The sequence below is a fragment of the Neoarius graeffei genome, chromosome 21 (assembly GCF_027579695.1).
Source record: "Neoarius graeffei isolate fNeoGra1 chromosome 21, fNeoGra1.pri, whole genome shotgun sequence".
In the NCBI taxonomy this organism is placed as follows: Eukaryota; Metazoa; Chordata; class Actinopteri; order Siluriformes; family Ariidae; genus Neoarius; species Neoarius graeffei.
Genome location: NC_083589.1, coordinates 36,770,977 through 36,793,601, shown reverse-complemented (window position 1 = coordinate 36,793,601; position 22,625 = coordinate 36,770,977). Strand labels below are relative to the sequence as shown.

The 22,625-nt window shown below is 41.9% G+C and overlaps 1 protein-coding gene across 1 annotated transcript in view; it reads left to right on the top strand.

Annotated features, from left to right (window-relative positions):
- Positions 1 to 22,625, top strand: part of cerk (ceramide kinase) — a 58,133-nt gene that overhangs the window by 11,119 nt on the left and 24,389 nt on the right. Inside the window, exons 2-7 of the mRNA XM_060903059.1 lie at positions 9,969 to 10,103; positions 11,963 to 12,085; positions 14,835 to 14,960; positions 15,892 to 15,958; positions 19,528 to 19,673; positions 21,684 to 21,758. Of these exons, the coding sequence (XP_060759042.1) occupies positions 9,969 to 10,103; positions 11,963 to 12,085; positions 14,835 to 14,960; positions 15,892 to 15,958; positions 19,528 to 19,673; positions 21,684 to 21,758 (672 nt within the window). The remainder of the gene's footprint in view (positions 1 to 9,968; positions 10,104 to 11,962; positions 12,086 to 14,834; positions 14,961 to 15,891; positions 15,959 to 19,527; positions 19,674 to 21,683; positions 21,759 to 22,625) is intronic.

Sequence of the window (22,625 nt, the reverse complement as noted above, 5' to 3'; positions counted from 1 at the left end):
ACAAATGGTGAAAAAGCACGTAAGTTTTCACGTTCTCGAACACAAACTATAGTAAACTACAATACAGGTACTGTAGACTGTTTATTATTTGTAAGATATTTGACATGCTCTTGTTCACAAATAAAACTCGCTTTTTTTTTTTTTTGTTGTTGTTGCTCTTGATTTTTGTAGGTTATGTTTGAATGCAGATGCAACATGATTAGATGAGAATCTTTCTCAAATTCCCCACAGTGAGATGAGAGTATGATTTAAAGGTTTTATCAACTGATCTATCACGATGCCTGATGGTTTGATTCAGAAATGCCAGTTACTGGCTTAATACAACCGTTTTGTTTGCTGTTGGCTCATATTTTTGAGTTTGGATTTGAAATCATATGAGAGTGGTTTTAGTAGATTTGGCAACCCTTCCACTGATGAAATTTGAGCATGTGGTCTCTAAAGATGCAGTCGAGACCCCTGGAAAAGTCTGGTGCGAACATCTGTCCGTCTCCGCTGTCTGCATGTGATCAGATCACCCGCGATGGATGAGAACGCAGAGTCTGAACAGGGCCGGAGAGGCAGCACAGCTCTGTAAGAAGTGAGTAATGTAGTGTGTCTGGATACATGAGTGCTGCTCATAAATAGTCGTTTCAGGGTGATAATGTATGGTCTCTCTCTGATGATTTGGAAATAGAAGTACAGTAATGTGCATCAAGTGGTGACCTTCCACCGAGTGCACTTAAAGCTCTTTACACTCACTTATACATCATGTCGGTAATGAAAAGAAATCGTTCTCATCGCGTTTCAATAATGGGTCATCTTCAATGATGGTTCTGTCAGTTCTCAAGGGTCTTTTATGCTCATGTTGAGCTCTGTCGCGTTATCATTTTACGTAAAGCACTAGTGTGAAGGGTGCTCACGTTTCCCAGAACTCTCCAGCTCTATGTCTGTGCATATCCGATTGGGGTCATTTTACATTTTCGCTAGCCTACTATTTTATTAACAAAATAGGCTGGCTTTGAAACTGAACTGCTCTTCGCAAAGCGTTGATTCATTGTTCTAAATTTTTTTTTTTTTTCCTCTCCCTATATAGTGTTAGTCAGTGCCAGTATAACGGTGATGTCACACATGTTGTTGGTTATTCAGTCTTGGAATCTTGGTGTGTTGCGTTTTTGGTTCCTTTTATTTGGCCAGACAAATGCGTCATTCAAATTTCAAAAGAAAATCAGCTCCACCAAGACCCAAATGAAGACGTGATCTTGGGATGGTGCCAAACATGAGAACACGAATAAAGCAGAGCATTTTTGTGGATGTCTGAAGTTGGGTAAGCTAGTACTCCCATGCTAAGCAGTATGAGTTATGGGTCAACCTTGGACCGTGATAAGGTCGTCTGCTGATGAGCACATGCACCAGGATTTAGATCATCTCAATGATCTCATTAGTTTCTTCAAGTCTTAGTTGGACTGCATGCAGTCAGTCCTTTCCTCTCTAAGAACCCCATGGAGTATAATAAATAAAAGTGGCATACTTGTTGATTCATTTTAAACCACACCATTTTCCTTTTAGATTTGCTTGAGTCATCTCCTATGGTTTTGTCTAAGCAACTACGACTACTATGGGTTGATTTGGACTAACTAACCAAACTAAGGTGTGAAAAATAGATCTTGTCAAAATGAGTATCTAATGTAACCTAACTCCCCATCTTGCAAATGACAGTCTTCCCAGAATGCATAATGTGGGGGGGGGGAAAGGCTGCAGAGACCGTATTTATCAAGGGTCATTTCATGTGAATCCAACGTTTGCTAAAGTCTAATGCCATACGTTGGATAAACGATATGTGTGGCTGTTCAAACAAGACTCGGGGAAGGGCAACGTGTTATTTAAGCTTCAGTAATGAGCTCATGTCCGTTGTCTGCATATCCCTGCCGCTCACGTGACGTGCCTGCTCGAGCTTGCATCTGCCCGGTGATGGAGCCCAAGCCTGGTCTTAGATTTCTTACAAAACCACAGCCCTGCTTAATGCTGCCAACAAAGCCGACTTGTTTTCAAACCGTCGCTGTAAATGTGGTTCTGTTGCCGATAAATATTTTAGATCTGTCTTTTGAGATGGTCGAATCCCTGGACCTCTTTTAGAAAGATCAATAAACCGAGTGGATGTTTGTTGCTGTGCTATGTATAGTTAAAAAGGAAAGGGCAAAAAAAGTGCATCTAATTAACGTGATCATTTCTGGTGTCCAAGATTTTTATTTTTAAATAATAAAATTGAGTTGACCTTGAGTGTAAAAAAAAAAAAAAAATTGCTCTCGTCATAATTTTTGTACGTTTCCTGCTTCCGGTTGAGAGAACGTTGTGCGCATTCTGGCTGCTGCTTCTCACCAGAGCTTTATTTTATTTTTTTCTCTCTCTTCTCCCCCCCCCCCCCTATTTATTTTAGTGCTGTCAAGCGATTAAAATATTTAATCGCGATTAATGTCGCGATTGTCATAGTTAACTCGTGATTAATCGCACATTTTTGTCACATGAAAAACCATTGTAATTCTCTTATCAGCATAAAGTGAATGGGCTTGCTTTGTACAAAAGGGTTTTTTTTTTTTTTTTTTTTTTTTATTATTGCAGAGCATAACTCGTCTTGTTACAGCCACTGACATCCATAACTTCCATATTAGATGAGAAAACCAAGGGATGAAAAATAAAGTGCATATCACTGTGAAAATAAAGTTTTATTTTACTCTTCATTAGTTTCTTTTGAAGAGAAGTATTTGCCATAAAAGAAGAAAAAAAACAGATAACAAAAATAAAAACATTCATCATACGTTCAAAAACGTTCATCATAGTGTGGCACTGTATTCTCTAATTCTCACTGCTTATAACTCTACACCTACCCGGTGGAGATGAGCTGGGAAACTGAAGACTGAAGGAACAGTATTGAAAAGTATTTTCCAGTCTCACCTGTGAAAGGTAATCCCATGTGATCTCGTTTGGCCGGTAAACCTGTTGGTACAGTTAAACGCAGCACGTGAACGAGGCATCTTTATTCTCGGCTACTGTCTAGACGTGATACCAGAGACGGTTGAAGAATCTCCACTTTGCCACATCCAATATGGCGGCGAGGATGTTTATATGTCTATGCCTTTCTCCGTCACTCACACGTACTCTTATTGAAGCAGCGCGCGACAAGCCTCAGCAGGAACTACGGGTGACTCGCAGGGCCAAATTAGAATTTGCGTTAACGGCACTATTTATTTATTTTATTTTTATTTTTTTAATCGCGTTAAATTGAGATCGCGTTAACGCGTTATCGAGTTAACTTTGACAGCACTTATTTTATTTTTGTGTTTGTGTAGTTTGATGTTTTGTTTCTGTCTGCCGGTTGGGGTGACGCTCTGGACCCGGTTTTGGGCGTCGGTTCACTGTGGGTGATGCCTGTGCTCCCAGCTATGGACTGCAGTGAGCTCGTTGCTCATTTTAACATCGTAGTTGTCCAGCGCTCTGTGCTTTAATGCTTGGTGTGATGTTCCGAGCGATGTTGCTTGGTCGTGTCGCGGCAGCTGTGCAGGTGGTTTGAGACATACCAGCGCTCTGCGTGGCGGTGCTTCTGTGCTCGCTTTGTGGATCCATGGTGTGGTGTTCCGAGTGATGTTGCCGGCGTCGTCGCAGCGGCTGTGCTGGCGGTGTGGGACTTGTTTTTGTGTGCCTTTTGGTGGGACTGTGGCTGCTGCACCATTGGAATGACATCTTGACCTCTATTTGGTGGACTTTATTTATTTATAACTGTAAAGCGACCTTGGGTTTTGTGAAAGACGCTATATAAATTATTTCACAGTGAAATTTCCTTCATTACCCACAAAGCTTTTCAGCTGCTGATATTGGCACTAGTGGGATTTAGCCTTTGCTTCATATTTACCTAAACGGAGCAATGCAGTGGCTCTTCAGTTCTTTGTAGGATTTTTTTTCTGCCCATTTTGAGGTCACTCTCGACAGTAACAAAGTTTGGGGGAAAAAAATTGGATGTCCTCAATTTATTTAAAAATAAGACTGCTTATTTGATAAGTATTCATTAACCCTCCAAAATCAGCACTTCTGCATTGTCGTTTTGCAGCAATCACAGATTTATCTTGACTCAAACTTTTATGCTCTTTTATTATTTTTGCCGTTTTTTTGATGCTCCTCAGTGCGGTGGAGAACATTGCTGGACACCTGTTTTCAGGTCATTCCAGTCTGGGCTGAGACACCTCCCTGAATCACCGATTATTTCTTGTGCAAGCATGTGATTGGACACAATACGACAGTTGTCACCTGTTTTACATATTTAGTGAGTGCTCAAGCAGTTTTTAGATTTGTTTGTAAAACTAACATTTAGGACATCTAAATACTTAATTAGATAGATAGAGAGAGAGAGAGAGAGAGAGAGAGAGAGAGTGTCACTCCAAAAGGAGCTGGAAGAAAATCTCCTTTTAATGTACTTCCTTTTGATGATGCAATATAGTAAAAAGAAGTGTGTGTGTGTGTGTGTGTGTGTGTGTGTGTGTGTGTGAATACTTTTTTTGAGGCACTGTATATTTGAAAGGCATTTCAGGCATCCAAACTGGTACCAAAAAGGACTAGACTTGTTGGTGGTAGAGGCATCTGGATCCTGTTAATGTCATTGCTGTAAAGTTCTACTTGTTCCTTCTGTCAGGTCAGGAGTCCCGGTCCTGATCTCGCAAATAGTGAGATGTGACACGGCTAGTTTTGGTTTTTGAAATTCTTTCTATGTTTTATATTTAGCATCTACAAACGAAGCATGTGATTTAAATCTGCATGCCTTTATGGAGATACTGAAACATGACCAAGAATAGCACTTGGTGAAAATAAGGGTGTGTGAGTGATTAATGAGGCTTAGGTCCAATGTGCACATGAGAAATCGTGCGAGTACTCTCTTCATCTAGTTTATCATGGATGGATAAATCATAATTTTATTAGCTGAGCCCCCGGGTAACTCAAAGCTCCAGTGTGCTTGTGTGGAAGTCCAACCACCCTGTAGTACAGAGAAGTGGAAGGTGACTGGTAATACACTTTGGCCTTTTCCATGCACTGTAAAGCAGCTGTTGTGTTTCTGCTGCTACACTTGCACAACCAGCTTAACATTTCATTACGAAACAATTAACAAACAGGTTTCTCATGTTCGTGTTGTTCCACACTTGAATGTCAGAATGGATGGGCAGCAAGTCCAGTCCTTCTTGTTGCTCGCTGGTGTGGTTCAACAGAAAATATATTCACACGTGTTCACTGGTGATCTCCTCCGTACGAGATTAGACATCAATAAAATGGAGGTTACGAAACGGCACATCTATCCGTATGATCTTAGATGGGACACTTAAGGTAACCTGAGGTCAGGAACTTTCCATGGATCATAATTTTTTTGGGTCAAAGTGTTTGTCTGGAGTAATAGTCTGATACTGTTGCATCATACAGAGACAGTACATCAGGCAGTTTGTTAATGACTGAAGAACACCCATCAGGGAGAATCATTAGCCAGACTCCAGTGGAATGTCCAGTCTTGTTCTGTGACCTTGGTATGTTATGAACGCTTGAAGCCAGGATGTCTTAAAGTGAGAGATTTGTACAAAGAACACTAGAATCAGCAATACAAATGAGGAACCTTTTGAGTCTGGTTCCTCTCGAGGTTTCTTCCTTGTGTCGTCTGAGGGAGTTTTTCCTTGCCACCGTCGCCACAGGCTTGCTCATTGGGGATAGATTAGGGATCAAATTAGCTCATGTTTAAAGTTGTTCAAATTCTGTAAAGTTGCTTTGTGACAATATTTATTCTTAAAAGCGCTTTACAAATAAACTTGACTTGACGATCTGTTTTGATAATGGCAGTTTGTGAAAAACTTGGAAATATGTAAACTGACTGTTAAAAGATATTCTTCGAGGTGATAGTTTTACCGTACATGTTCAGGGTGTTGGGTAAAAGACTCTTACTATGCAATCTGTGAGCATTTAAAAGACGAACTGGCGGCTCTGTTATACTGTAGGATTAAACTGACGTGGTTTGGGCCCATTTGTCCCAATTGGAGCAGGGTTTTCATTCGTAACCGATTGCCGAGCGAAATCATCGGTTGTAATGAGGTTTGAATTGGTTGTTTTTCGGCCAAATGTAATTTTCCCGTAATTGTTCGAACTTTTCTCGTCTGACTTGTTTGAGAAGGAAAGGGTTTGGTTGCTGAGGCTGTGTACGTGTGTCTAGATAAGAGGTGTGGGAACCGATTAGACGATATAAGAAGGATTAGCCAATCATTTAGCGTGTATTAAATTATAGCACTTCACAAGGTTCCCACATGTTAAGATGGCGATCCTATCCTGTATGGTATAGCGTGATGGCGACTGCAAAAAAACAAAAGTGAACACTCTTCGATTTCGGCTTCTCAGAAAAAAATGGTAAGTCTCGTGGAAAATGCCCAGCAGTGTTCTCCACGGGCGTTTTTAAAGTGGCGTACTGCCACGTTATAATTCTGGCCCGCCTCCCTTTCCCTGGCAAACAAAAAAAACAAACAAACCGTAACTTCATTAGTATACACCAAATAAATCAAGTATTTGCTTTATTATAATTTAACATGCAGAAGACCATTAAATGAATGCATACGGGGCAACCTGAAGTGCCCCCCCCCCCCCCCCCCAATCAGGGCGTTGCCCTGGACCCACATGACCCCCAGCCTAATCTGTTACTTTTCACGTTTTATCTGTTTTCCATACTAATGAAAACCCTGCATTGGAGCGAAGCATCACTGTAAATCAGTACGAAGTTGTTCTATCCTCTGATAAAACATTTTCTCTCCTGGTAGGGAGTGGTCTCTTCCAGGATGACTCCACCTGATCCACAGGACATGAGGGCTCACGTAATAGTTTATAAAAAAAAAACTATGCAAATCATATGCTAGAACTGTTAGTTAGGCCACAAAAGTGTTTCCGGTTACGTAGATTTCAAAACTAGGGTCGGTAGGCAGGCATTTTTTTTTTTTTTTTTTGAATTTTTTTTTTTCAAGATGGCTGCCATAACCTATATTTAGACAGGAATGATTTCACAAAATATAATGAATTTCTTTGCAGGTCACCTGAGTTACCACCTCTGATGAATCTGATGCAGCATGAGACACCTTTTAACATGAATGTTTCTGTAAATATAACAGCTCAATACACCATGAGAGAGAGAGCGAGCAGCCCCGCCCCTCTCTGCTCCCTGAGTGCAGCTCGTCGCCTTGGTAACGGTGCAGGGAAAAGGCACAATATAACAAGCAAAGAGCGCTTTTTCTCAGAGTTCCCTCTCCTCGAACAACGCTGATTTACACGGAAACGAAAGGAGCTATTCACAAAATTCTTTCACATTGAGTGCTGCAAGGCTCCCATGAACACACAAATGTATTTTTTTTGTCCCTAGTGTAAAAAATGTGGACATTAGAGCGAGTTAAAAACAAGTGACTTTTCTGATTTTGCAGTAAAAGCGCTGCCAGGTTTATAATGTGAGTCTATGGGAGAGTGCGGCTGTCCTCTCCTTACTTTCAGGCTTCTCATTCAAAAACTGTAAATCCTGTCGCTCAGGGAGACACTTGTCTTGATTCACACAATGTGTGACTACAACTTTTGAGAAAATTGTGTGTGTAGAGTGAAATTTTGTGGCTGAGAAAACAGTTTAAATGAGAAAGTGAGAGCTTTTTTTTTTTTTTTTTCAAGCTGCCTACACTCTCTAAACTCCTGAGCGCCACTGGTGTGTAACGCCATAGACACCCATTATAAAGCCTGAATTTCTCCAGATTTGCTCATGGTGTTTGAGCTGTGACTGATCAAAAAGTATAGAACCTAGCAAAAAAGTTGAATGCCAGATCCACACAGGAGAATTTTGTCTCCGTTTTAAAGTTTGAATCATGTCTCTAGGTGAAAGACAAAATAAGCGTCATCTCTGCTTCTGTTCCCTCCGATGTCGCCTCCGACACACTACTGCCTCCGCCGAGTGCGCACGCACACACCGCATGTCGGGGCCGCGGATGAGTTACTCTCCCCTGATCAACGAAGTCGGCGGGGAATTTGTGGTTATTATCGGTACAAACAGCGCGAATCACAACTGAAATGAGTGCGGTTCAGTTTGACATTATTGTCAGTCCATTAGATAAACATTTAATTTTATTACAATCTAAAATTAATATTTAGAGCCTGTGGGCTACAAAAATAAGTCATTAAAGTAGCCGGCTGGACTTAATTGTGTAGTCGGCTGTATGGCCGGCAGCCGGCGCTTGTGGAAAGCCCTGATTTTCCCAGTGAGTGACGACAACTTCCGGTTCATGCGGTTGGGTTATATGTAAAAGTCGCGACTGGGGAAAAAAAAAAACGAAAAAAAAGTTTAGGGTCGGGCGGTACGGATTAGGGTCGGTCGGGTAACCGGAAAAAAAACCACACGCTTTTTTTTTTTGGCCTTACCAGATCTGAGCTTGACACTTGTGGTGTGTGTGTGTGTGCGCACTCGAGCACCACCATCAAAACACCAGTCGAGGGAGTACGTTTTGGAAGAACAGTGTTCGCCACTCCAGTACAGTCCTGGAGATTTGTACGGTAGTATCTATAAGGTGCATTTAAAGCTGCCCTGGTGACTCATGGCCGCTCAATACCTTACTAAAAAATCATATTTGGATTTGTTTTTTCTTTAAATTGTCACCTATCTGATCGGTGGTCATAGACTCCTTAAAGTGCATATTCTGGACCAATTTCTTTTTTTTTTTTTTATATGAAAGTATGTCCCTTTACACACTCATCCAGAAGGGTAATTTGCACAAGGCCATCTGTCTACAGCAGAAAAAAAATAAAATAACAAAAGGCATCTGGAAAAATCCCAAGGGAGTCTGGAGCCAGATTCGTGACGTCACCTGCGGAAGCGCCAGCAGGCTGCGCGAGCTTTGCACGGTTTCAGTGCACAGCCTGTGTAGACCAAGCGCTCCCATTTCTCTCTCATTGTCCGGTCTTTTGGAAAACGCTGAGTACTAATCCCATCAAGATTGGTTTTGCTACACCCTCCTACGATACATCTGTTAACCATTTTAATAATTACGCGATAACGTTGAAGAAATTTGCAGAAAACCACCAGGTCGTTTTCTCATAAACAAACCAGTGCTGACGTAGGATTCAGAAGGAGGCGTCCCGTACGCGACGTCAATCAATGTTTGCCGGGAAATCCAAATGCCAAGTTTTTTCAGAGGCGGACCAATTCACCTCAAATGGCTTGATTTCACCTGAATTTTTCTGGTATTGCGCAAGGTAAAAAAAAAAAATTGCACAAAATGTGACCGATATTTGACCAAAGTTTAATATAAAATAGGAGAATTACATTGATCTTATTCCTGAATTTACCCAAGAGGTGCCCTTTAAAGAGGATATTTTTTTCATAACATCATGGTTGTAAGCCATGATGTTAATGATGGCGGAAATGAAGATGTATAACTCGAGCTCGACAGACTGTCTGTCTTTCAAAGGAAAGCTTGTGAACCCAAGCAGCTGACATTCAGTTTCAGATGATGATTACTTCACTGTTCCCTGTTCACTACCAGATATCATCATGCATTTGCTGGTGTTATGACAAGGAAAGGAATTTGAGCAACTCCTTTAGAACTAGCCTGGCCTGTTTTATACTGTCAACATTGAAGATTTGATGTTTTAAGTCCTCGATCAGATCCTCTTGAAGATAACATTTAAACTGTGATACTATCGGAGTGCAAAAACAAATCAGAAAGGGGTTAGGTTTAACAATCACCAGCTTGTCCTGTCGGGGAAGGGAGCATCGACGTTCCTGACATGTTTTGGATTCATGCATTACTGAACAAACCAGATTGGATTACTTAATGATGAATCCCTTTTTGTCCATGAAGGCCAAAATTAGAGTTTACATCTGATGAAAATGTGTGCTGCTTTCGTGGGTTTTTAAAGATTTTATATAATTATTTGATTTTTGTTTGTGTGTGTTATAGCAGGCAGCCACTACGTACCAGTGTGTGAGATCATATCCGTCCAGGAGACGGAGGACGACTGCCCAAGCACAGATGTAGGAAAGTGGCAGAAAGTTCCACAAAGTCTACCTGAATCTAACCAGCATGCTTTCACGGGTACGAATGATAATGATGTATTAAACTGTGTAGGCTCTCGCTGTAGTTTCATAATGAGAGAAACCCCTTGCTAAGAGTTATCTATCCAGGAAAAACAGATCAGTTGAACAATTACCATGTAATTGTATGTAATACTGTTTCACACTGTGCAGTTGGACTGCTTATAGTGGCATGCAAAAGTTTGGGCACCCTTAGTGAAAATGTCTGTTACTGTGAATAGTTAAGTGAGCAGAAGATGAACTGATCACCAAAAGGCATAAAGGTAAAGACGAGACATTTCTTTTCAGCGTTTTCTGCAAGATTTGTGTGGTTTTTTTTTTTTGGTTTTTTTTTTGTACAATTGGAGAGTGAAAAAAGAAAAGGAACACCATGCGAAAGTTTGGGTACCCCAATACATTTGAGTTCTCGGGTAACTTTTACCAAGGTTCCAGACCTTAATTAGCTTATTGAGCTGTGGCTTGTTCAAATTCTTCGTTAGGAAAGGTCAGATGATGCAGATTTCAAAGCTGTATAAATTCTCTGACTCTTCAAACTTGTCCCTAAAATCAACAGCCATGGGCTCCTCTAAGCAACTCCCTCGCATTCTGAATAATAAAATAATCAATGCTCACAAAGCAGGAGAAGGCTACAAGAACGTAGCAAAGTGTTTTCAGGTAGCTGTTTCCTCAGATTATAATGTTATTAAGAAATGGCAGTTAACAGAAATAGTGGAGATCAAGGTGAAGTCTGGAAGATGAAGAAAACTTCCTGAAAGAACTGCTCGTTGGATTGCTAGAAAGGCAAATAAAAACCCCTGTTCGACTGCAAAAGACCTTCAGAAGGATTTAGCAGACCCTGGAGTGGTGGTGCACTGTTCTACTATGCAGCGACACCTGAACAAATATGACCTTCATGGGAGAGTCATCAGAAGAAAACCGTTCCTGCGTCCTAGACACACAATTCAGCGTCTGAAGTTTGCAAATGAACATCGAAATAAGCCTGATGCATTTTGGAAACAAGTCCTGTGGACTGATGAAATCAAAATAGAACTTTTTGGCCACAATGTGCCAAGGTATGTTTGGAGAAAAAAGGGTGCCAAATTCCAGGAACAGAACACCTCTCCAACTCTGAAGCATGGGTGTGGATCGATCATGCTTTGGGGTTGTGTTGCAGCCAGTGGCACAGGGCACATTTCATTGGTCGAGGGAAGCATGGATTAGAATAAATACCGGCAAACTCTAGAAGCAAACATCACACCATCAGTAAAAAAGTTGAAGTTAAAAAGAGGATGGGTCCTACAATAAGACGATGATCCAAAACGCACCTCAAAATCTACAATGGAATACCTCAAGAGGCCCAAGCTGAAGGTTTTGCCCGGGCCCTCACAGTCCCCTGACCTAAACATCATTGAAAATCTGTGGATAGATCTCAAAAGAGCAGTGCATGCAAGACAGCCCAAGAAACTTGCAGAACTGGAAGCCTTTTGCAAGGATGAATGTGTGAAAATCCCCCAGGTAAGAACTGAAAGATTATTAGCTGGCTATAAAAAGTGTTTACAAGCTGCGATACTTGCCAAAGGGGGTGTTACTTGGTACTGACCATGTCAGGTGCCCAAACTTTTGCTTCAGGCCCTTTTCATTTTTTGGTATTTTACGCCTGTAAATGATGGAAATAAAAATGTAATTTTGTGGAAAATATTAAAGAAATGTGTCGCCTTTACCCTTATGCCTTTTGGTGATCAGTTCATCTTCCGCTCACTTAACTATTCACAGCAACAGACATTTTTAGCAAGGGTGCCCGAACTTTTGCATGCCACTGTATGTTTTAAGCCTTTTTTTTTTTTTTTTGGGTGTGTGTGTGTGTGTGTCTCCTCTTTGTAGTGTCCTATGTGGAGAGGACTCAGAAACACCGCTGGCGGTGCAGTGAAGTCACCCTCCAGTGCACTGATAGGACACTGTGTCTGCAATGGGTCCAAGCCATCAGGGAGCAACTCTCACTATTGAGTAGGTCCTTAAAGTTCGTTTGTGCAACTGACCCAGAATAATGATAGTCAGCTTTCATAAAAACGTGTAACTTTTGATTTTGTTTCTGGAATTACTATCTCTCTCTCACCCTGACTGTTGCCTCACAGCAAGCAAGTTCTGGGTTCAAACCTGCTGGTTGAATGGGGTTTCTGTGTAGAGTTTGCATGTTCTCCTCATGCCTACGTGGGCTTCCTCCCACAGTCCGAAGACATGTAAATCAGGCCACTCTAAATCGCCCATGAGTGTTTGTTTCTCCATGTTAGCACCGTGATAGATTAATGACCTGTCCAGGGTGAACCCAGCCCCCCTGCCGGGTCAGCTGGGGTTGGCTCCAGATAAGTGCGATTAGACGATGGATGGATCTGGCACAGTTGCAGCTTCAGTACAGTTTAGGTTGCAGTGCTTAGTCTATTTGAAATTGGTTTTCTGGAAAGCTAGCCTGGTTCTAAGTTAGGATTTTATTTAAAGTTAACATTTCATGAAAACATGTGTATATATTTTTTTAGAAGTGGCTTGTACCTGAGCTGACTATTTACAATTAAGATTTATATATTGTAAAGTGTTAGGGATTAAATAATTCTCTGAGACGTGACAGTTTTGTACTTTCTCACTTAAAAAGGTTTGTAAAGAATAAAACCCATCATGGTGTATTTATTAACGTTTGTCAGCGTTTAAGAAACTTGCTTTCATTAATCCAGAATACAAAAAGCGTTTAATCAGAAACTCAGTCTGTGAGAGGTGGGGTACACCCTGGGCAGGTCACCAAGCTAACACTGAAACGAACAACCATTCATACACACGTTCACACTTCTGGGCAGTTTAGAGTAGCCAGTCGATCCAGTCCATGTTGGAGAGTGGTAGAGTGACATGAGGAAGCTGGAGGTTTTTCACAATAGATGTTTGAGAAGGATTTGTGGGCTCTTCTGGCCAGCAGTAATATCTAAGCAGGAGCTATACAAAAAGACCAGAAGACGCAGCGTGGTTGATTAAATCAAACACCGACGCGTGAGATGTCTCGGGCATGCCTTTGTATGGACCAACAGCAGATCCCCAAAGTTGCCGTCATGTGGACACACCCTGGAAGACTTAAAGGGCTGATGACACGAACATGACTCTATGCAATTTCTTAAATAAACTATACAACATGGCAAACATGTTAGATTTCTGTTATAATTGCGTGAAAAGAAGCTGTTACGCGAATATCCAACTTTTAATTGCACAGCGCAAGAAAACTGGGTCCGTGGCTCGCGGCCATGTTGTGACGTCAGCGGAAGAACACGCTGCGGTTCACTGGCTGTTCTACTCTGGTTCTACTCAATGGAAATGGCGCATGAAAACGCCGGTGAACTCTCTAGTGCTAGCTCTTCCTTTTCTGGGAGTCTAGAATTGTGTTGATCTCTTCCGAATAGAATCTATGATAGCCTACCCTCTTTACCCTTTGCCTCTCGTTGCTAGGCGGCAGTTACATGAAAGCCGCAAGCTTTCACAAGCAAATACATGACTGATATCACGCCGACTTTATGATTACATTTATGATGATCATGTAGAATCTATAGCTCGACGTACCTTTAGCTTATGTCGTTTCACAACACATGTTCTGACAGGAGGACTGTCTTTGGATCTGGCATAGCTACTAGTAGACCCCCTCCGGAATACTGGCAGTGTTGCTAGATTGGGAGGTTTCCCACCCAGTTGGGCGGTTTCAAGTGCATTTTGGTGGGTTTTGAACATATTTTGGACTGGAAAACTTGAGCAGTATCTGGCAACAGCTACTGCTGATGTTTTCCAGCCCAAAATATGTTCAAAACCCACCAAAAAATGCACTTGAAACCGCCCAACTGGGCGGGAAACCTCCCAATCTGGCAACACTGTGTAGGCACTGCTGATGGTAGTAACGCACGTTTGTGCTGAACTGAACACCCAAGAGATTCCTTTAAGCTGGGAAGGGTGTCAAAACAATCCAAATCGAAGTGTTCAGGGCACAGGATGGATGTTGGTGAGGGCTCCCACTTGTCACGAGTGCGCCTGACTTGCTTCACCCACTTCGCATGCAGCTCGGGATCTCTGGGAAACTTGAATAAACTTACCCCATCCTTGTGAGTTTTGGAGCAAAAGCCGGCAACACAACATGAAGGCATAATGACTATATATATAATAATGTCTAATAAAAATACTAATAATAAACTGAACACCTGTCGCATCAACAACAAACTGGTAAGTTAGGAGGAAGGTTCTTTTGCTGACGTCATATAGCTCCTCCTCCTCTTTCGTCTCCTGGGTGCTGCAGCCCCGTCAAATTTGCCCAAATAGCCACTTAAGACCACTTGGAGAATAACCATCACCGCTGAGCTGTCAGAGTTAAATCGATCATGGGGCGAGGCACATCTTGCTTAAGACTGTCAAAAGTGGAGGTGCTTGTTATTGGCCTCATGCCCCACTCGGGGCGAAGAGGATTAAGTAAGTCGACCCAATCCACGTGTCTTTGGACTGTGGGAGCAAACCGGAGCACCACGCAGGCAGGAGGAGACCATGCAAACAAAATCATCTGTGCGGTCAGAACCCAGAACCTTCTCGCTGTGAGGCAGCGGTGCTAACCATTGCACCACCGTGTTGCCCTTGATAAAGTTTATTTGTTTAAAAAATGAAGTTGTACTCTAGACAAAAGATTCTATTGTGCAGCAAATTATTAAGCCTGTTCTTCTCCCCCGCCCCATCTCCTTATTTGCAGCTATCCGACCGAAGCGCTTGCTGGTCTACATAAATCCCTACGGAGGGAAACACCATGGGAAAAGGATTTATGAGCAGAAAGTAGCCCCAATTTTTTCCCGTGCCTCTATTTCTACTGACGTGATTGGTGAGCAGCCATCAGCCGTCTACATTAACATTTGAATTTTAAAAAAAAAAATGGTGTTCACATTCTGGGAAAAGATATTTGTGGGCAAATAGCCGCAACTGCCAAGTGTTCCCGAGGATATGATTTTGTTTACAGGTCTATCCATCAGGCAGGATAATGATAATGGGAGCTCTGATAGCTAGTAAACACGAGAGGATTTTTCATCAAGATTTTTCTCTCCCCTGCATAGGCTGTGAAATGGTGATTTGGAATACTGGCAGCACACAATAATGTATAACCGTGTGAGGCTTATTAAAGAAGTGTGTTTTTATCATGTTTGCATTTCACAAACAGTCGAAACAGAATCATTAGAGAAGCCGAGATGGCTTTAGATGATATCTGTTTTTGCATCTATAGTTACCTAGTCACCATCCCCACAAGAGGCTTTCTGTGAACCATCTGGTTTTATCTCCGCTAACTTTGTTGGAGGAGGTTATGTGTTGGCCGCCTTTTCTTTCCTTGTTCCCAGTGTAACTCAAAAAGTAGTGAACGGGTTTTGATGAAATTTTGAAGAAAGGTCAGCCATGGGTCAAGGAACAATTGATTTGATTTTAGGTTTTGATGCAAATCCAAATATACAGAAAATGTAAATATCTGGATATTCTAATATGTGGCTTGGTGGAGATATGACTCTACCAAGTGCCCTTCTAGTGAGGTCATGTATTTTAAAATCTCCTGTCAGTCCTGACGGAGTCAGTCTTGTATTGAAATGTAGTTAAGGGTTGTTTTTTTTGCAGCAGCAGCTTTGACTTTATCACTTGATGTAGTTGGATTAATGGTGCCCATCAAAACCCCTTGTGAAGTAGCAATTTAACTTGGAGATAAAGTCAGTGTCATTGCTGCCATTACTCCTCACTGCTCAGTTACCATAACTTTGCATTTGTTTCCATAGTAACAGAGCGGGCGAATCATGCCAGAGACCACTTGAAAACGGAGGCTGATCTCAAGAAATACGACGGGTGAGTTGCAGTTAGTCCAGATCACTGTGGGTATGTGGCAGCTCTTAATTTGCCCAGTGAGGAATTTGCCCTTCCACAGTCAAGACTAGATTATCACTTCAGTGCACATCAGTCTGCTGGCACTGCAGCCTGGTTTGGCACCAGTAAGAACCTGCTATGGAGTTTAACGAGCTTTGATGACCTCAGTATGCAGCATTCATCAAAACGAGACCAGAAGCCAAGCGACTCTGAGTGGAAATGCCATTTCTGGATCAGGATTTTATTTCAGCGAATAGTACTTGTTAACCTGGATTTCTTTTCAAGAAATGTAACCCTCATCCCTCATGTTGACTCTAGTAGAAGATACCTATACTGTTGTACTCTACCATCACGTCTGACTCCACGGCACTGTTGAATTGTTAATTGTGTTTGCTCAGTAGGTGTTTGGATTAGATTAGATTCACTTTATTGATCCCACATCAGGGAAATTCACGTGTTAGAGTAGTAAGAAAATGTCATACAGATAAAATAAAACTGAAATAAAAATTAGACAAACAAAAGATTAAATACAGACGGCTATTTGCATTATCTACCGTGAAAAAGTATAGAAATATTGCCTTACTGAGAGGCTCGGAAAAAATTGCACATTACAGGTAGACTCTGTATAATATATATGTAAGTATTATTGCACATAATTGCATCGATGAGAGATGGCAGAGGTAGTAGTGAAGTAGTGCAAATAGAACGACAAACAGGTTATTGGTGCTACATTACAAGTTGTGGGTGTTATACAGTCTGACAGCAGTAGGTATGAATGACCTGCGGTATCTCTCCTTCTTACACCGTGGGTGTAGCAGTCTACTACTAAAAGAGCTGCTTAAGGCCCCTACAGCCTCATGTAGGGGGTGAGAGGAGTTATCTATGATTGATTGATGTCAGCTTGGTTAACATCCTCCTCTCACCCACCTCCTCAATGGAGTCCAGAGGACAGTCCAAGATTTGTCGAGTAATAGCTAAACACAACTTGTGTGGTGGACAGTTCTCATCTCATTATCTGTAGCCGCTTTATCCTGTTCTACAGGGTCGCAGGCAAACTGGAGCCTATCCCAGCTGACTACGGGCGAAAGGCGGGGTACACCCTGGACAAGTCGCCAGGTCATCACAGGGCTGACACATAGCCCATGTTTACATTAGACCGTATCAGCGGATCATCAGATTAACGTTTTTAAAACGATTAGTGTGCACACAGCAATACCAATACACGGATACGCTCGGCTCCGCAGGCATCCTGCGCTCCAAATCACTCCGCCCTGAACAGCGAGTGCCCTCTGGAGGGTGCGCACTCCGGCCCTGCGCAGCTCACAGAGCGCGCGAGTGAAGTGCACAAGCAGTGATTCGGGACTGAGCCGCTGTGTGTGTGATCCCAGCGCATATCACTTACCACTTGCAAGTGGAAGGATGGCAAGCCTAAAGACAATCATAACTACACAATGGGCAGTATTTGCATCAGTATTTGCAGTATTTTCATACTTTTTATACTCTTTAATGAAAGGTGATACAAGGTGGAAGTCCGCGCCGTTTTTCAGCAGTCGCGTCACATGACCAGTGCCAGCGAATCAGGAAGGTGGCTGTCACAGTGGCGTTGTCCAATGAGACGTCAGCTAGAGCTCAGCACAGCGTATCCGCGTATTAATGTTTAAACAGCACTGGAGCTGACACGATCTGGATTGAATACGTGGACCCTGGCGGATTCCCGTTTCCAGGCGGTTTAATGTAAACGGACAGTGCATCCGCGAAGAAAACGAGACAGATACGGTCTAATGTAAACTTGGCCATAGACACAGACAACCATTCACACTCGCATTCACACCTACGGTCAATTTAGAGTCACCAGTTAACCTAACCTGCATGTCTTTGGACTGTGGGGGAAACCGGAGCACCCGGAGGAAACCCACGTGGACAACATGCAAACTCCGCACAGAAAGGCCCTCGCCGGCTACAGGGCTCGAACCCGGACCGTCTTGCTGTGAGGCGACAGCGCTAACCACTACACCACCGTGCCGCCCCTGGTGGACAGTTCTAATGTGTGTAATAATAGATATAGTGATGAGACATTTATTCAGCATATATGAAGGAGTCTCCGGTGTCATCACTTTAACAGTTTCGGTTTTCCTAAATAAGAGAGTCTTCAAGAGACAGCTTTGTGCTTTTCAGCTTATTGGTATCATGACACTCTCTAGATTTTTTTTTTTTTTTCATCTTTTTCAAGAAAAAAAGAAGCCGGTGACGGGATTCTATAATTTGAGCATGAACAGGAATTTGCTCCTTCGACATTCCCCAGCAGAACTATAAACAAATGCCACATCAACACTTTCATTCTTTAATGCATACATTGTTTGGGTATTGACAAATTGCTGTGGTATTAGAGGAGTAAAACAATTTGGGACTTGACTTTGGGTCAGGCTGCATCATATCACCATGTTGTTGATTTTTCCTATAACAGCACACCATGTCATGCTTAAATGTTAGGAATTAAAAAAAAAACAACAAACTGATTTGATTGAAATGAACTGATGGTAGATTTCACTTTGTGAAAAGAGCATAAACATATATTTCCATAATGCAACCCCAGTTCTAGAAGAAAAATTGGTACTGTGTAAACTGTAAATAAAAACAGTATGTGATAAAGCCTAGGTCACAACCGGACGTACGATATTTTTTTTTTTTTTTTTTTTTTGGCGTTTCCCAAATTGCTGCAGTTTATTTGTTCGTGGAGAAAGACGCACGTTGGCCGTAAGTTTGTCTTGCAACCTGAAAAAACCGTAAGCGCCCGTAGAGTTTGTTTGACACGACAAAGAGCCTCTGCGGCCGGTCTACGGCTCGAAAATCAGCACGTCACACCCGTACCCTCCGTGCGTTTCTGGCATTTTTTGCACGTAGACCGGCCGTAGGAGCACGTACGGCCGGCTGTGACCGAGGCATAACTTGCAAATCATGGAAACCCTATATTTCATTGAAAATAGTACAAAAACATGGCTTTTTTTTTTTTTTACAAGCATTTTTCAGTCTTTTGTTGCCCCATCCCAACTTTTCTGAAATGTGTTGCTGATATCAAATTCAAAATGAGCATATGTTTTTCAAAAAACAATAATATTTCTAATGTGAGTGTGAATGGGTGTCTGTGTCAGCCCTGTGATGACCTGGCGACTTGTCCAGGGTGTACCCCGCAGCTTGCCTGTGACCCTGTAGAACAGGATAAAGCGGCGACAGATGATGAGATGAATATTTCTCCATTTCAATATTTGATATGTTGTCTTTGTACCTTTTTTTTTTTTCTAAATGAAATATAGGGTTTCCATGATTTACAAATCTTTATTTTGTCTTTATTGATTTACACAGTGTCCCAACTTTTTTGGAATTGGGGTTGTAAATAACGCGTTTCGGTGTTTTTAATAAAATGGTAACAGTTTCATGTTTTTGTTTGGATCAAAACGTAACAAGGATGTCTCTATAGCTAGGAAATGTTAGATGACTCTTTTATCGTGTGTGTGTCTGCGTCATACACTCATCAGTCTTATTTTAATTGGCAGTGTGGTTTGTGTTGGCGGAGACGGCATGTTCAGTGAAATCATACATGGCCTAATCTCCCGTACGCAGTGTGACTCTGGTATAGACCAGAACCGTTCAGATGAGGATCTGGTACCTTGCACCCTTCGTATCGGCATCATTCCTGCAGGTGAGTTCGAGAGAAAATGGCTTCGACTTGTTTATTTTTTTTGTTTTGCCTGTTACCCCACCACCTCGAGGTCTCTTTTGATAGACCTTCATGCCTCCCAGACAGAATACGTTCTTTGTATGTTCTACATCATAAATCGCACACTTCTTCTGGTGCGTGTTACCTGGAAAACAATCACAGAAGATTAGTTTGCCAAAGAGCAGCCATAACTCTGTTCATATGCAGGGGGACAAAGCGACTCTTACTGTAGTGGAAAAAGAGCGACGCTTGTTTGTATCCATGTTTGCTTTGCCTTTTTTTTGTGTGCGCTGCGGGCCCATTAGTGTTGATAAGTGTTTGAACAAGGATTAATGAAATGGCCTTGAGGCTGTGGAGTGGTGTTCACTAGACTGTGGAAATGTACACAGTTCACAGCTTATAATAATCTTTTAAGATGAAGTTAACAGTAACCTAGCTTTATCAGTATTTATAAAATAATTCTGTCCAGCTACAGCCTGGTCTTTTACGTGTAGGAGTTTAAATAACCACCATGAATTTTATATCCTAATGGAAGGGTGGTGCTGCTTCACGATTCAAGTCAATCCTGAGCTTAGGTTACTGTCGGTGTGGAGTTTCACATGGGTTCTCTCCGTCTTCTCCAGTGTCCTCTGTCCAAAGATATCAGTAGGTGGACTGGCAAATCTAAATTTGGGGGGAAAACAAAGGATATCGTATCAAGCCATCAAAGACTGAAATGATCTTAAACAGTGCTCTAAGACTTCCCAGTTTAGATCTAAATTCTTTTTAAAGTCTTTCGATGCATATGATTTGACATGTTTACATTCTTATATTTGTTTAAATACTTTATTTTTAACTTTCTCAATCTTGTAACGTAATTAGTTTTGACAGAACCTTCTTGAAAATCACTTTGATGAAGAAGCATCCTGTTAAAATATTGAAATAAACAAATTGCCCTGAGTTGTGAATGAGTGTGTGAACAGTAAGGTACAACTGACCTGAAGCATGTTTCCACCTCAACCCTGGAAAAAGTGGTTACTGAAGATGAATGAATGAATGAATGGCTTAAACAGCTAATGGAAGAAAATGAGTATGAGACGATTCTTCTTTCCTCACAGCTAGAGCTTGCTTTATTGATTTGGTTCCAGCACAAATGACCTAATGTCAAAACAAAACTGTTTTCTTAAGCTCTTCATCAATTTATTTTTTTTTTCTGTTTTCCTTTTGCCTCCTGACCCCCCCCCCCCCCAAATTAATTAATTTACTCATTAGTGACCACTTGATCTTGGTCAGAGTCACGGTGGATACGAAACCCATCTGTGAAACAGGGATACCCCTTGGATAGGATGCCAGTCTGTCACAGCCCCTTCACACTTTCTATCTTTTTTTTTTAAATCACTTTTTTCCTTGTGTTGTCCTTCTCCCTTTTGCTTGCTTTCTTCATTCTTCTTAGACTTTCTCGCTTCTCTTCTCACCCTTGCTCTTTGTCTTGATTGTTGAAAGAACCAGCCGGGTTGTATTCCATACAGAGTGAGCTCTGTGCTTACCGCTGCTCTCACTGGGTTTTATATTAGCAATTTGAGACAGAAGAATTTCATTACTGAGTAGAGTGAGAGAAGAGGGATGAAGTCTGAAATCTCATCTCTGTAAAAAATCAGTGCCTCACTGCTAATAGTATTCTCCTCCATGCCTCTGTGAGTCAAGCTAAATTGTTCTCAGCACAAAGAAGAGACAGAAAGTTATTTTTGCTTACACAGAAGCATGAACCGAAAAACCTCAGGCGTATCTAATATTTGGCCAACGGTTTTTTGTTTTTTTTTTCCTGATTGGTAGGTAAATTGTCTCAGCGTCTAAATTACATGGAGAAGGGTTGTGTGTGTGTGGGGGGGGGGGGTAGGTGGGGAGAGCGAGCGAGAGAGATTCTGATTTTCATATTTTTTACGTTTAGAGAAATGGAGAGTTTGATTTGTTTTGTGGTGAAGACGTGACCTGTGAAATGTGCTTATGAAACAGGTTCGACTGACTGCATATGCTACGCTACGGTTGGCTCGAATGACCCCGTGACCTCGGCTCTGCACATCGTCGTGGGTGAGTACACATGTCCAAGTAAAACTCTGACATACAGCGTATTATGCAAGTGCGTCACTTAATTTTTCTTTTTGACTCTCAGGCCACATGCATGACATTTTTAATTTACTTGTTTATTACTCTGGTTAAATAATATTTCCTTCAAAGATCTGTCATTGATGAGCAAGTGTGAGATGGAGATGTAGCCTACTGAACTGGATTAAGCTACATACCATACATGTACTACACCCATACTTGATAGAGCCGTGGGGTGGAGTTGTTGGCTTGGGTCCTTCATCCCAGCAACAAATGCTTGTCAGACTTCTAAGACCACAGTGTTAAAATGGTTTAAAGGTGTCATAGTAGGATGAGTATCTGAGATCTGGACTAGAAGTGCAATATCGTAAAATCATTCTGGAGCCTTATAGTAGCTGGTACTAGTGCAGGGAAAAGAAAGTGTGCTGTGTGTGTGTGTGTGTGTGAGAGATTTACCAGCTGGGAGGTCTGTATCGTGAAATACCGTGACCGAGGTCTTGAAAGTACTGAGCGAGGCCCTCTGGGCCGAGGTCAGTATTCAAGGCTGAGGACCGACCTTAAGCTGGTAAATAATATATTTATTTTTTTCTTTACCAAATTCTAACCAAAAACGAGAGCGCCCGAAAGGGAAAACCGAGCAGAGGCGAGCCGCCATTTCGAATCCTCATTCACGGCTGTAATGCAAATTGCTTCCTCCTCGGTATACAAGTGCACTTCCATGGCAGGGAAAAAAACTACATTTTGCCGCCTATGTGGTCCCCTCTTTATACAAATAGAAGTCATTCAGGATTCAGCCGTGTTTTTGCTCGGCGTTAGCAACAGTTACAGGTTTTTAGCTTTTTCCTGAAATGT